Source organism: Eschrichtius robustus, chromosome 8, assembly GCF_028021215.1.
Source record: "Eschrichtius robustus isolate mEscRob2 chromosome 8, mEscRob2.pri, whole genome shotgun sequence".
NCBI classification, from domain to species: Eukaryota; Metazoa; Chordata; class Mammalia; order Artiodactyla; family Eschrichtiidae; genus Eschrichtius; species Eschrichtius robustus.
This window is the reverse complement of record NC_090831.1, coordinates 54,212,157-54,225,252: the sequence shown is the minus strand read 5'-3', so window position 1 is coordinate 54,225,252 and position 13,096 is coordinate 54,212,157. Positions and strand designations below refer to the sequence as shown.

At 35.4% G+C, this 13,096-nt stretch overlaps 1 protein-coding gene across 3 annotated transcripts in view; it reads right to left on the bottom strand.

Annotated features, from left to right (window-relative positions):
• Positions 1-6,285: 6,285 nt before the first annotated feature.
• Positions 6,286-13,096, bottom strand: part of HYCC1 (hyccin PI4KA lipid kinase complex subunit 1) — a 92,080-nt gene continuing 85,269 nt past the window's right edge. For 2 of the 3 annotated variants that reach the window (XM_068550501.1, XM_068550503.1), the window contains one exon: positions 6,286-11,189. In XM_068550501.1, the coding sequence (XP_068406602.1) occupies positions 10,615-11,189 (575 nt within the window). In that variant the 3' untranslated portion in view covers positions 6,286-10,614. Of the gene's footprint in view, positions 11,190-11,989; positions 12,286-13,096 lie in introns of all 3 variants that reach the window. The other variant, XM_068550504.1, reaches the window with a different exon arrangement.

Genomic DNA, 13,096 nt, shown 5'->3' with positions numbered 1-13,096 from the left:
CAATTCAGTTTCAGGAATTGAGATGATTTGATGCTGTGCTAAATTCCCCGTGAATTTGGAGGGGTCGGGGAGTGTACCTTCAATTCACTTTTCCTTCACTGGTGGAGTTTTTTGGGACCCCAAACCAAAGCATGGGAGTTTTCTAAGCCCCTTCCCATGAGTTGGCATGCACTAGTATCCAATTTTTGTCCTCCTAGCCTTCTGGGGGTAGTAAAAGCACTGCTCATCCCCTTAAGCGCTTCTTCTAGAATCAGCCAATACCTCCAGGTAAGAAGTGGCCACAATGCTGGGTTTGTCTCTCTAGATTTTCGTGTTTTAAAAAGAATTCGTTCAGATTATCTAGATGTCCATGGAAATCTTGATGTTATTACCCAGTCTGCCATTAATGGAAGTGGAATTCCCCCTCTACCTTGCTTCTTAACACTATAAAGCAAGTTCCTTAGATGCAATATTTTGAGGAAAATCATGATGGTCAATAGGGCACTTAGTGTTGCACACAGAAGCATGACAGACAGGGAAGGCAAATCTAAATCCAGATTAACAGTGTCTACTCTATGAACAAATAGCTGCTTCTCCATGAGAAAAGAGATTTGATATAATTGTTCTGCCACTAGGCAACTATTTGGTTGCCCTAGGGCATGAAATCTTAGGGTTTGTCACTCCTGCCGGCAGACTGGGCTCTTAGCAGTGGCAGTAATAAGGGAAGCCTTGACGAAAGGAGGGCCATATTGTTTGTTTGTTATTTTATAAGTTTTTTAAAAATATATTTATTTATTTTTGGTTGCATTCGGTCTTCACCGCTGCACGCGGGCTTTCTCTAGTTGCGGCGAGTGGAGGCTACTCTTCGTTGTGGTGCGCGGGCTTCTCATAGCGGTGGCTTCTCTTGTTGCGGAGCACAGGCTCTAGGCATGCGGGCTTCAGTAGTTGTGGGATGTGGGCTCAGTAGTTGTGGCTCGCGGGCTCCAGAGCGCAGGCTCAGTATTTGCGGTGCACAGGCTTAGTTGCTCCGCAGCATGTGGGATCTTACCAGACCAGGGATTGAACCCGTGTCCCCTGCATTGGCAGGCGGATTCTTTTTTTTTTTTTTTAACATCTTTATTGGAGTGTAATTGCTTTATAATGGTGTGTTAAGTTTCTGCTTTATAACAAAGTGAATCAGCTATACATGTACATATATCCCCATTATCTCCTCCCTCTTGCGTCTCCCGCCCACCCTCCCTATCCCACCCCTCTAGGTGGCCACAAAACACTGAGCTGATCTCGCTGTGCTATGCGGCTGGCAGGAGGAAATTCTTAACCACTGCGCCACCAGGGAAGTCCCAGGAGGGCCATATTGTTGAAGTCCATGTATAGCCCTTCTGCTTCCAGTATTGCCCCTTTGTTCATTAGTTGATTGAACAAGGACTGGGATATGAAAGAAAGAGCTACTGACATCCTCAGAATCATCTTGACCATCTGAGTACTTAGCATCTCCTTCAAATGGGGTCTTTGTTTAGTATTTATGTAGAAAACAATTATTCTTACAATCTGAGCCCATTTTGAGAAGTCCAACCATACATTTAGTGTCTGAATTTTATCACTCATCCTCCAACCTTGTTACTTCCATGTCCTCTACCACCTGGCCAACTATGAGTTATAAAATGGGGCAGATCTGTACCTTGGGATATCTTTACCTTCTGTGCAGAGCAGACAAGAAATACTACTCAGATTTATTCTCACTGTAAAGAGTTCCTCTCCTAAGTGTCCTCCACCACCATTACTGAGTGGGGTTGTAGTGCCACAGTTTTTACCTCTAACTACTACCAGCATACTGTGCGGTAGTGCTTGTATAACCCAGCTCAATTTTTTCCTGCTCGGCAAACTGTAATATTCTCTCCTATTATAAGTATAGTTCATGGGTTTGCTTGCTTGCTTGTTTTCTCCTTTCAAACATACCTTGCCTCATTAAATTCAACTTGGTGGATGTAAATGAATTGAAACGAGATTCCACACTAGAGTAGAAGTAGAATAGAAGAGGAAGTGGTGACATGTTGTTCCAGGGGGTACAAATCAGTAAAAATTAGTAAAAATTATATAGCACAGGGGGCAAGACAGAAGTAGAAGCATCTTGGCTAAGTGAAGAGAACACAAGTTTTAAGATAAATGCACTATAGGCCTTCATTAGGTAGTAACGGACCTGGGATACAAAAGTTAAACATACTTGTAGCTTCTATAAAAGGAAGCAAGTGGAGCAAGAAGTGAGAATTTGTAGTGTTGAAGTTAAGTCTTTCCTACTTCATTTTCTAAAGAGTCTAGATATCACTTATGTGCGCCACAGAAATATTGAAGAGAATATGATAGAAAAAAAAAGTCAAACATAAGCCCAGAAAAATCTTCATGCTATTCATTAGTTTAAGTAAAAAGAAACATGATGTATCATAATTTAGTTCTCAAAAAACTTTTATGTAGATACTCGTTAAAGAACCAAAGTGGTAAAGTTTTACAACTTTCACCTTCATCTCTGTACAGATGTACATTAGAGAATCAAATGAGTTTCACAGACTTCTCTTGAATGGAAGAGGAAGCGACACAGTGTCCCTATGTTGCCACTGATTTCCTGGATTGGATTTACATTCTATCTAGTAAAACAAATCTTTATTCACTATCATGTATTAGGTATTATACTAAACTCCCATAGGGCAACGGTCTAGTGCGGGAGACAGACATGTGAAAAGATAATCACAGAACAATGTGATGAGGATTATTATATTACAGCACTTTACAAGTATAAATCAAATCAAGTGTGATAAGGGTCAAGAAGCTTCAGAAGAAATCTCTGAGATCTTCTGTAGAACCCTAAGAAGTCATTAACGATGTATCAATATGCTGTATTTATAGTATTGACTTATAATCTTTGAATGGGGAGAGATAAACAGACTTGAAATTATCAGTGTCAATATGGTTTAGATAAGACTGTAGGCCCTCTACGTCAATATGAGATAGTTGTTCATTCCAGTAAACCTTTGCCCAGGAAAGATAAGATGGTAAACAAAACAAAACACAAACAGGAACAATCTCTAATTTTTTGTTTTCATAAGCAAGTTCCTATAGGATAGAGACAATGACCTGCTGACCTAGGCAAACAGCTGGCTTATCAAACAACAGTTTACTTATCAAGATTCTTCAAGGTCCTTATTTGCTGTGTCCACCAATCCTAAACCATTTCTTAACTTTGCCAAATCCAATCAGTTCCCTGTCTTGACAGACATGCCTTAAACCATTTGGGCACAAGTCTCAAAACTCAACAAACAGCTAATTTTCTAGTCCTGAGAGACAGGTAAGCATATCAAGGTGGTGCACTGTCTTACTGCAGTTAACTTTTAGTACTTAATTTTGTTTTATTAACAGGTCACCAGATGATATTTGAGAGTTAAACAACAGCAAAGGTTTTTTTTTTTTAAGGATTGCTCATTTAATTGGCATGTACTATACAGTAGAATCATTTTTGTGTGTCAGGTCAATTTACCTTTCACTAACAGGTCTATGTTGATGATGTTAATCAATGTTAATTGGCTTTATCTTAGGGGGAGCCCCATTTAGAACACAAGATCTGGTCCAGAAATTTGTCCTTTCTGAAACAACGTTAAGTGTCCATCAATACATGAATGGATAAAGAAAATGTGGTACACACACACACAGGAATATTATACAGCCATAAAAAAGAAGAAAATCTTGCCATTTGTGATAACATGGATGGACGTTGGGGGCATGATGCTAAGTGAAATAAGTCAGAGGCAGGGGTGGAAAGGTGAGCAAAATAGGTGAAGGGAGTCAAAAGGTACAAACTTCCAGTTATAAAATACATAAGTCATGAGGATGTAATATACAGCATGATCACTACAGTTAATAATACTGTATTGCTTATCTGAAAATGGCTAAGAGAGTAAATCTGAAAAGTTACATCATTTTATAACTCTGTATGGTGATGGATATTAACTAGACTTACTGTGGTCATCATTTTGCAATATATGCAAATATTGAACCATTATGTTGTACACCTGAAACTAATATAACATTATGTGTCAACTATACCTCAGTTTAACAATTAATTTTAAAACACATTTGTCTTTCCTAACTACAAACCACTACCAGAGACATAGAGAAAACCAATTCATTGCTGTCAGCTACTAAACCAAATGTTAAGTTTGTGTAAGAATCAACTGAGAAACTTGTTAGAAATAAAGGTTTCCATGCTTCACTCAGTGATTCTGAATTAGAGGGATCAGCACAAGGCCTAGGAATCTTTATTTTAAAAAGCACCATTTTTTCCCTAATGCAGGCTGTCTTTAGATCATACTTAGAGAAATAATGCTCTCCTCCCCGCATACCAGCAAACATACATGTGCTGTACATATGTACATAGATGAATATATAAACATATATAAACACATATACACCCATATTAAATGTTCTACCCAAGTCTTGTAAAAATGGGATTGCTCTATGACATGTTTTTTTCAGGGAACATTCTATTAAATAATCTCTCTGAATCACCACATACACATCTGCGTTGTTTTTCACAGCTACATCATATTCCACTATATGTGTGCACCATAATTTATCCAGTCCTCTATTAACGGTCATTTAGATTGTTGCTTTTTTTTTTTTTTTTGCTATTACAAGCAATGCTGCAATGAATGCCTTTATACATTATGCTAAAATTTCTGTACAATATAGAGAGTGGAATAAACATGGAAGAGCAGGACTGCTAGGTCAGAAGGTATATGCACTTTAAAGTTTGACAGATCCTGCTGAACTGCTCATCAGTTTAGTTGTACCCATTTAAGTCCTGCCAGTGGCCTCTTAAACTAATGATTTCCCCACACCTGTACTAATACTAGTATCAATCTTTTTAATCCTTATCTATCTGACAGGTAAAAAAATAAACAAAATCTTAATTTATATTTTACTATGCTTTTAATATCAGAATAACTAGCATTCAGTTTACCACTGAAACACAATTACCTAAAGCTCTACAAAACGTATCATAATTTATTTTTGGAAAACTTTTATTTTGACCTTAAAACTTAACTCTGTCACCTATAAGACAGATGGAATGAGTGAATATCAAACACGTGTCTGTTATGTAGTATTCACTTAGTATCTTCTTTTACCAAGTGATAGAAAAGTGAGAGTCACAAGACCTATGTTTAAGCTCTAGCTTTCCACCCAGCAGCTAAGTGACCTTGGGCAAGTCACCTGCCCTTTTGAGAGCTTCAGTTTCCTTTTTTGTAAAATGGGAATTCTAATCATTTTATAGGACTGTTCTGAAGATTAAATGAGATCATAATTTTAACTACAAGTATTAGCTATCTACCACCACAATAACAATGCAAGGGAAATTACCAAGTGACTAGAATTATTTGTAAAAGCCTTTCTTAATAATTATAAAATAATTATATGCTGGTATTACAGATTCTATGAAGTGAGTCAACTATTTATTGGGATTGCTAAAGTCACTAGAAGACTTTGTATTCCATAGGGCTAACATACTGCCTACAAAATCACTTCTCTTGTTTTCTATGAATGCTCCTCTAATAGCAGTCAGAAAATATTTCCTAAATTACTTACTTCCTTGGATGAAATGGAATTATCCAAATATATAATCAACTATACAACAGGATTTTTTTTCAAGCTTCTAAGAGGGTTTTGTTTCTAAGCACACACAGTAATCCTATTCAAGTAATGTCATGGAGATTTCCTAGAGTCAGTAAATGAAATTTTAAAATTTTACCGTAATACAATACGTTGGAGACCTTATCCTTGATTCTTTCCCAAAACTAACGTCAACCTAACTCACACATTCATTGAATGTCTCAATACCTACCATGCACAAAGTCCTATGCTAGGAACTAGGGGCATATAGTCTCTGCACTCAAGAGATAAAGACCCATATGAAAGATAAAAGGGCAAAGCACTGTTATCTAAATTTGCCTGTACTTCTGGTATGACAAATAATCAGTCACTGGTGCATGACCCATGGAGCTCATCTTCTTCTGGATGGATACTAATGAACTTGTCACACTTCTCATCCTTAGCCATGTAAAACGTAAAGCCAGGAATGAGGTGTCACTGTCCTATGGCTTACTCCCAAAAGCTCTCAATGGCTCAACTCACCTAAGTCTTCCTCCTTTAATTTCTTCCTCCACATCATGACTTTTGCAAAATTTTATGACGATTTTTTAATTAGTAAAGTGATCTGGAAAAAATATTTTTTTCAGTTTTTATTTCATTAAAACAAGAGGCAACACTGCTGTATAAAGTATTGCATATGGAGAACATTTACACAAATACACAAATCTTCAAAAAACTAAACTCCAGTTTATTTCCATAGCCTTAAAAAGGTAGAGAGCACATAAAAATATCCGAAGTTGTAATTTATTCTTTAGGAATGTAAACTCTAGGAACACAATCAGAAACAAGTCAATTTACTATGAAAAGATTAGTATCACTACGTGATTAGAAATAAAGATAAGAGGTACACAATAAACTCCACATAAGAGAAAATAACAGTATGTGAAATAGGACCTTGAGTTTACTAGTAGAAACTTCGTATCAAGACATAAGTACTCTAGAACTCTATTAAAAAACACAAAAGCATCTTCTAAAACGTTCACTGCTAATCTCTTCAGGTATGCACAAGTTACAAAATATAGAAGACAACATATTTCTGTTCTCTGATTAAGAATTTAACAATATTAAATATAAATGTGAATAACTCAAAGTTTTGGGTATAATTTTACTAAGCAATTAATCTAAAAGTATAAATTCATGCTAATTAAAGGACTAGAGAGTTTATTTTTTATCCAAAGATTGGGAAGACACTATTATACATTAACTTCTATCTACAATGATTAATTTAAGTACCCATCAAATTATTTTTTTTAAATGGCTTTTTAAAAAATATTTTTTCAGTTACATTATTTAACATAAATATTTCCTTGATGTGCTTCCCTTTAACAAAGTGTAGACTTACTGTGCCTATAGACTCAAACGTTAAATAGCCTTACTTTAAATATCTGCTGAAAATTAGGTCTCAGGGTGTATTTTTGTTTACAATTTAAATTTAAAGGTTTCAACACTTTAATTTTATTCTTCCAAAATAGACAAAATCCCTTAAAAATGGGATCATTTTTCATCTATTTTGGTTTAAAAATTTTATTTCCCTTTATTTTAACTTTTTGTCTTTAAAAGTTAATAATAATTTTTATAATTATTATTGAATAATGTTTGCTAAGCAGTTACTTCATAATTGAAAAGAGCAATGAAAGATTGCTTTTTCAAAACACACTGAAATCATTTAAGGACTGAGAATTTCTACTCTTCAAATCTACAGAGCTGCCTTTAAAAGTTCCATGGTGGTATAATAAGGGATTCCAGGGTGCTCACCTGCCCTGGGACACTCCCCTGAAGTCTTTGTTTCTCTCTCCACTTGGATTCTAAAACGGAAAAGCTGGCACTCAGCTTCACTAGAATATCCCAGGTAGTCGGGTATCTGAAGAGTGAGAAGTTGGGTAATTTCAAGAATCTTTTAGAGGTTTAAAATGTGGAATGGGACTACAATGTCTGCGCAGATCCTCTGAGCTATGCGGTGCAAGGCCCCAGTTTTGTGCAGAATCCTTCTTGTGGTAAAAGGTATTACTCTGGATATACAGAAGTTCTGTGACCAAATGGTCACATCAGCATCTTCATAAGAAAATGACCTACAAAAGCCACTCCAACTTTCAAATTTGGGAAAGTGAGTGGGACAAGAAGAGTAGGGATAACTACCATTGTTACCACAGTTAGCATTACCCAGTATTAATAACTGCTATAAAAATTTTCAAATGTATAATCTTTATTTGAAATAGTATCAAAGGTACTACGAAAGAATTTTACTGTTAACCTAACTCCACATTCCAGAAAATCAACTGGGACAAATTACTTGGAGCAAAAATTCAGAACCACTCCTTTGAGTAAGCCTTCAGGGTTTTTAAAAGAAAAAACACATGCAGATTTGTTGTGCATTGTGTAAAAGGGTGGTACCCCTTTCATACTTAAAATTGTAGGCATCTACAGCTCTGATTCCACTTTCAAATAATAGAAGAATATAAAATGTTAACATTTTTATTGTAAAAATAAATGAGATTCATTAAAAATTTAGAATTAGGGGACTTAAGTCAGTTGACACTCTTAAAAAATTAATTAGCTTTAAAAACAATGAAGATTATAATGATCCAGTATCCAACATATTTGATCTAGGATTGTGAGACCACTGAGAATTCTAAATATTAGATAAGTGATTTGTTTGCACTTTGATACTGTCTTCTCAAACTTTAATGTACATAATAATCACCTGAGATCTTATTAAAAGGCAGATTATGATTCAGTAGATCTAAGGTGGCTCTGAAATTCTGCATTTTTAACAAGATGGCAGGTAATGCCAATGTTCCTTACTGGTCCTCAGACCACAATGATTTATAATAGCAATGATCTAGAATAGTAACAAAATGAGGTTCCATTACAACAGCTGAACATTAAAATCTGATCTCTTATTTGTGCCAGCTAATGTTTCCTCAGACTTATTCTACAATGTTTCCTAAGCACCTTAACTTGCCTCCAATGCCAATCTTTTAAATTAGTTCTTAAGACTATTATTAATATTGTTAGTAGCTATGCCTAGGGGAAATTCTTTGTTAAAGAATTACAAAAAGACAATAGGAAATTCACAGTAATTGTACACAGGATTTAAATTGTACACAGGATTTCTATTTAATTAATACTTTATCAACTTTCACTGTCTGGTTGCTTTGCCTTTTTTTTTTTTTTTTTCCTACAACGTATGCCAATAGATCTTATTCCATTTCTATCACTGGCACTAAAAAAATCAAATTCACTTATGTTAAAAACCATATTTTATTCAGGGTTACTGAATAAAAACTAGTTCTTGCTTTTTGAAGAATTGGATTTAAAACGATAGCCAAAGCAGTTATGGTCAAAACTGCATTCAAAGTGAAAATGCTTTAGCAGTCTTCAAGACATAACAAATTTTTCACATATTTGAGCTCTGCATAAGCAGGTACAAGAGGAAAACTAGCATTTTCTCTGTGTGACCACAGCTAAAGACTGTGAATAAGGAAACCACTGTGCACTAACCACTAACAAGGGGACAGCTCCCTACATCTTCCTCTCCAGTCAACTTACTCTCTCATCCTCAACCCTGCTTTCTCTCTCTTACCCTAGATTATTACTTAAGTATACTTGATTTATAAGGAACCTCAACCATAGCTGAAATGACCACCACTAGCAAACATCAAATTTTTACGTCCATCTGGAGGTCACCTGATTCTCTATAGCTACATACAAGTTTGTTTAGCTTCTGCCATATTGCCTTTTTATTTTTATTTTTTGGTTGGGAGCAACTACATTGATTATTCTTTCTATCATAACAAGAACATTTCAAATAGGCCTGTTCACAAAACAAGAAACACACTTAATATTTTTCATACTTAAAATTTTAAATTTAAGAACACAAACATATATAACCCTAAATTAGTTAATATATAAATGTCCTTTGTCCATATTTCACTATTTTTATTTTCTTTCAATGATATTTTATAGATGAAAAATTTACCTAATTTCCTTCATTTGTAGACAAACAATTCAATATGGTAAACACTGGTATCTTGAGAGATGGGTTGCAAAATTCAGTGATTTCCAGGAAGTCTTCAATGATGTGTGCTCTGAATTGTGGGAATCCAAACTAAGTAGGATTTCCGAAGTCCAGCAGCAGGGTAAGTCAGTTTTATGGCCTATTACATCTTAGGAACTGAAAGGGATTTTCACCTGCTAAATCCAGATCAAACACTTCAAAACAACACATCTACTAGCAGTCTGATTTCTGATATAAAAATGTTCCAAAGATAACAATGGAAACCCCTCTTCCCATCCCCTGGAATCATATAATATTTTAGGTTACAGAGTTACCAGACATTTTCCAGTGCTTTATATAAACTGTTCTACTAATCTTAAAGATGATCTGGTTACAAACATTTTTAGCAGGCACTTTTCATACATATCAGTTTTGTTTTTTCCCATGCCTGTTTTTCAGACTGGCTTGCTGAACAGCCAGCTGTAGAATTCCTGGAGTTGTACCACAGCCTCATCCTTGAAAAAACTGTTCTCATGCAAGGAGATTCCCTCTTACACTGAAGGCCAAACATACAGCTACCAAAATAGGAGTTATTAAAGAAAAAGACCCATAACCTCTCATGAGCTGTAACCAATCTGATCAGACAGCCTGCCAAAATGTATTGTCACACTGACAATCTCAGGGCAACAGAAACAAATAAGAAAGTAAGAAAAAAAAAAAAGACTCAAGCCAAGGGGAAAACAACCAACCAAGAAATAACAAAACCATATTTCAACTTACTGCAACCTAGACATTATTCCCTTCATAAAGTCAAGGTAGCCTTCAGAATTTAAGACATCAGGGCTCCTGTCAGGAACAGGGATGAAAGATGACCCTGGGAACTTTCATGAAGAAGCAAAGTCGTATTTTCTGATTCACTGGTTACGTGAGAAAACCCTTACAAATTAATCTGTGGACAAAGTAATGCTAATACTAGGAGGTCTCTGCTGACCTGTTTGATGCTTCATTGGAAGTTCAGTCCTTTCAGAAACGTAAATAAGCGTTTCTTCTTGCAGACTGCAAGCAGAAAACCTATTGCTATCTGTCCCAGTCCCACAGCCAACAGCAGATGATGGGTTATATGGGACTGTGACACCACTAACTTGTTCAAAGGATTTACTGAATACGGTCGCAGCGGTCTTAGCCAAACCATGACTACTAGGTTTAGGCAGAGATTGGCTGGTTGTTAATGTAAGTCTCTTCAAGGAGAGAAGCTCGAGATTCTCACTTTGGGCTCTCTGAGTTTGTTTTCGAGCAAAGTGATCTTTGCAAGACTCCCCTGCAGTTTCTTTTTCTTTTCCTCCAGTTTTGTTTCCTCCTGACCGTCTCTGAGTCTTTCCTACACTTGCCTTGTTACTACAATTTTGACTACTGTTTGATAAACCCGACTGGCTGATACTAGACGCAGCCCTGGTATAAAATCCCTCGTCAACTTCAGATATCTCCATCAGTTCTTCTTGACCTGTTAATTCTGTATTTCCTAAACAAAGAAATAACAAAAATTAATTAACATTAAGCATTTTAAGTAATTGTTTTTTCATGATTCATACCAAATCAAGTATACTTTAAATACATTAAATTTTAGCATAATATGTAAGGCAACAGATTATAGACCAAAATCAAAGGATAATCAAAACATTCTATAAAATGTCAACAATAGTTCATTATAATTAAATAAGAGTAATTTAGAGTGTATTAAACAAAAAGCATGCCATAAACCACACCCCACTGTGTTTTTAGAAAAAGTTCTCTTACTATTCATGCAAAAGATCAGAAACAATTAGGAAAAATACCACACAGTAAAACTAGAGGTAAACTCTCCCCCAGTAGCAAAGCAGTGTAAAATCAAAGATCATACCAAGGAACTTTTTAAAAAATGGTATTAAAATATTTCAAAGATTTTTTTTAAAGGTTGCACTCCACATTCTAGATTATTTTACTAAGAGAAAAATATACAGACCATAAGTATCACAAGCTCAAACTTGTTAAAATTCTTTATACATTCTCCTTCATATCAAAGATGGCAAAAATACAAAGATAAAAAAGTAATTTTAGATCTCAAAACATAAGCAGAAAATTATTTTGGAAGCAGTTTTCTGCCTCATTTTCATAACTATTTACTCAGAGACAGCAGAGCTATGACCATTCCAAAGAGCATTAAGAGTCATTGAGAAACTGTGGTACATAATTCATGCATTTTGATTAGGTGACATGCAAAATTTTTGTGACTGTGCAACTGTTGCTTAAAACATGCAGCAGTGACCCTTTGCCATGAGATACCTTGGAGTGCAGCTATAAAGTGCTCTGCTAAAACTGCACTCTGCCAGGTGAGTTTATTCCATCCTCCATCATTTTTCTTACAGATTTTTGCCTCCTGATCTCTGGCAAGCCTTTGCTCTCAGTTCTAGGATCTGTGGTTGTTTCCTGTACACCCTGTATATGCTGAGCATCAATCTCTCCTAGTGTTCTGCCTTTTTCCCCATTCCCGGTCCTCTCTCCGGCCACATTTGTGACACTAATCTCAGGAATGACAAGGATGCCCAATTCAGTAGTATCATTATTGTTGTCAGGTTGCTCTAGAATTGAAGATGATAAGACAAAATGATGGCTGAAAACAAAACAAAATAAAAATGCAAAACAAGAAAAGCAAAAAGATCCAAAACAAAAACTGGACGAGTGAATGTTAGGTGTTAAGCCAAATATCTGCACTGTAGAAATTCCCATAATTTACCATACTCTGACAGCACTGGAGACAATGGGGTCATGTTCTTTAATTTCAAATGACAATGACAAAACTCAGAGCATCAGTTAATGTTCTGTATTTTTTCACACACATATTTGACGTGGACTATGAAACAGAAATTTTTTTATAGTTTAAAATAGAATTTCTATTATTTTTAAGATAATATTGTGACCACTTGAACTTATGTCAAGCTTTAGGCAAATTTTCAAGGATTTACAGCCAAAACTCTAGCTCTTCTTAACATGAGGAACCAAGCCACTTAGGAATTCCCCTTGCACAATTTTTTATTAGATTACACTGAGACTGCCTTAATAAACCATGATATTGGAAAAATGCTTATGCACTTATATCATGGTTAGTAATGCTACAGGTATAGTTTTTGTTTCACACACCAATCATCTTGTATATTAGTAAAAATGCAGCTGTGACATAATTAAACAGTCTATTCCTTCAGACTCATACTAATTCCATAAATTTAGGCTAATTTGTAACCATTCATTACTAAACTGGAGAAAAATAAAAATGGATTTGGAAAAACAAATTGGCTGTTTGTCCTTTATTCTGAAAATGGTCATTTGGAATCGAAACAAAGGAATGAAACTCCTAACGAGTTAATACTTGTAGACATTTTATTGCATCTCAAA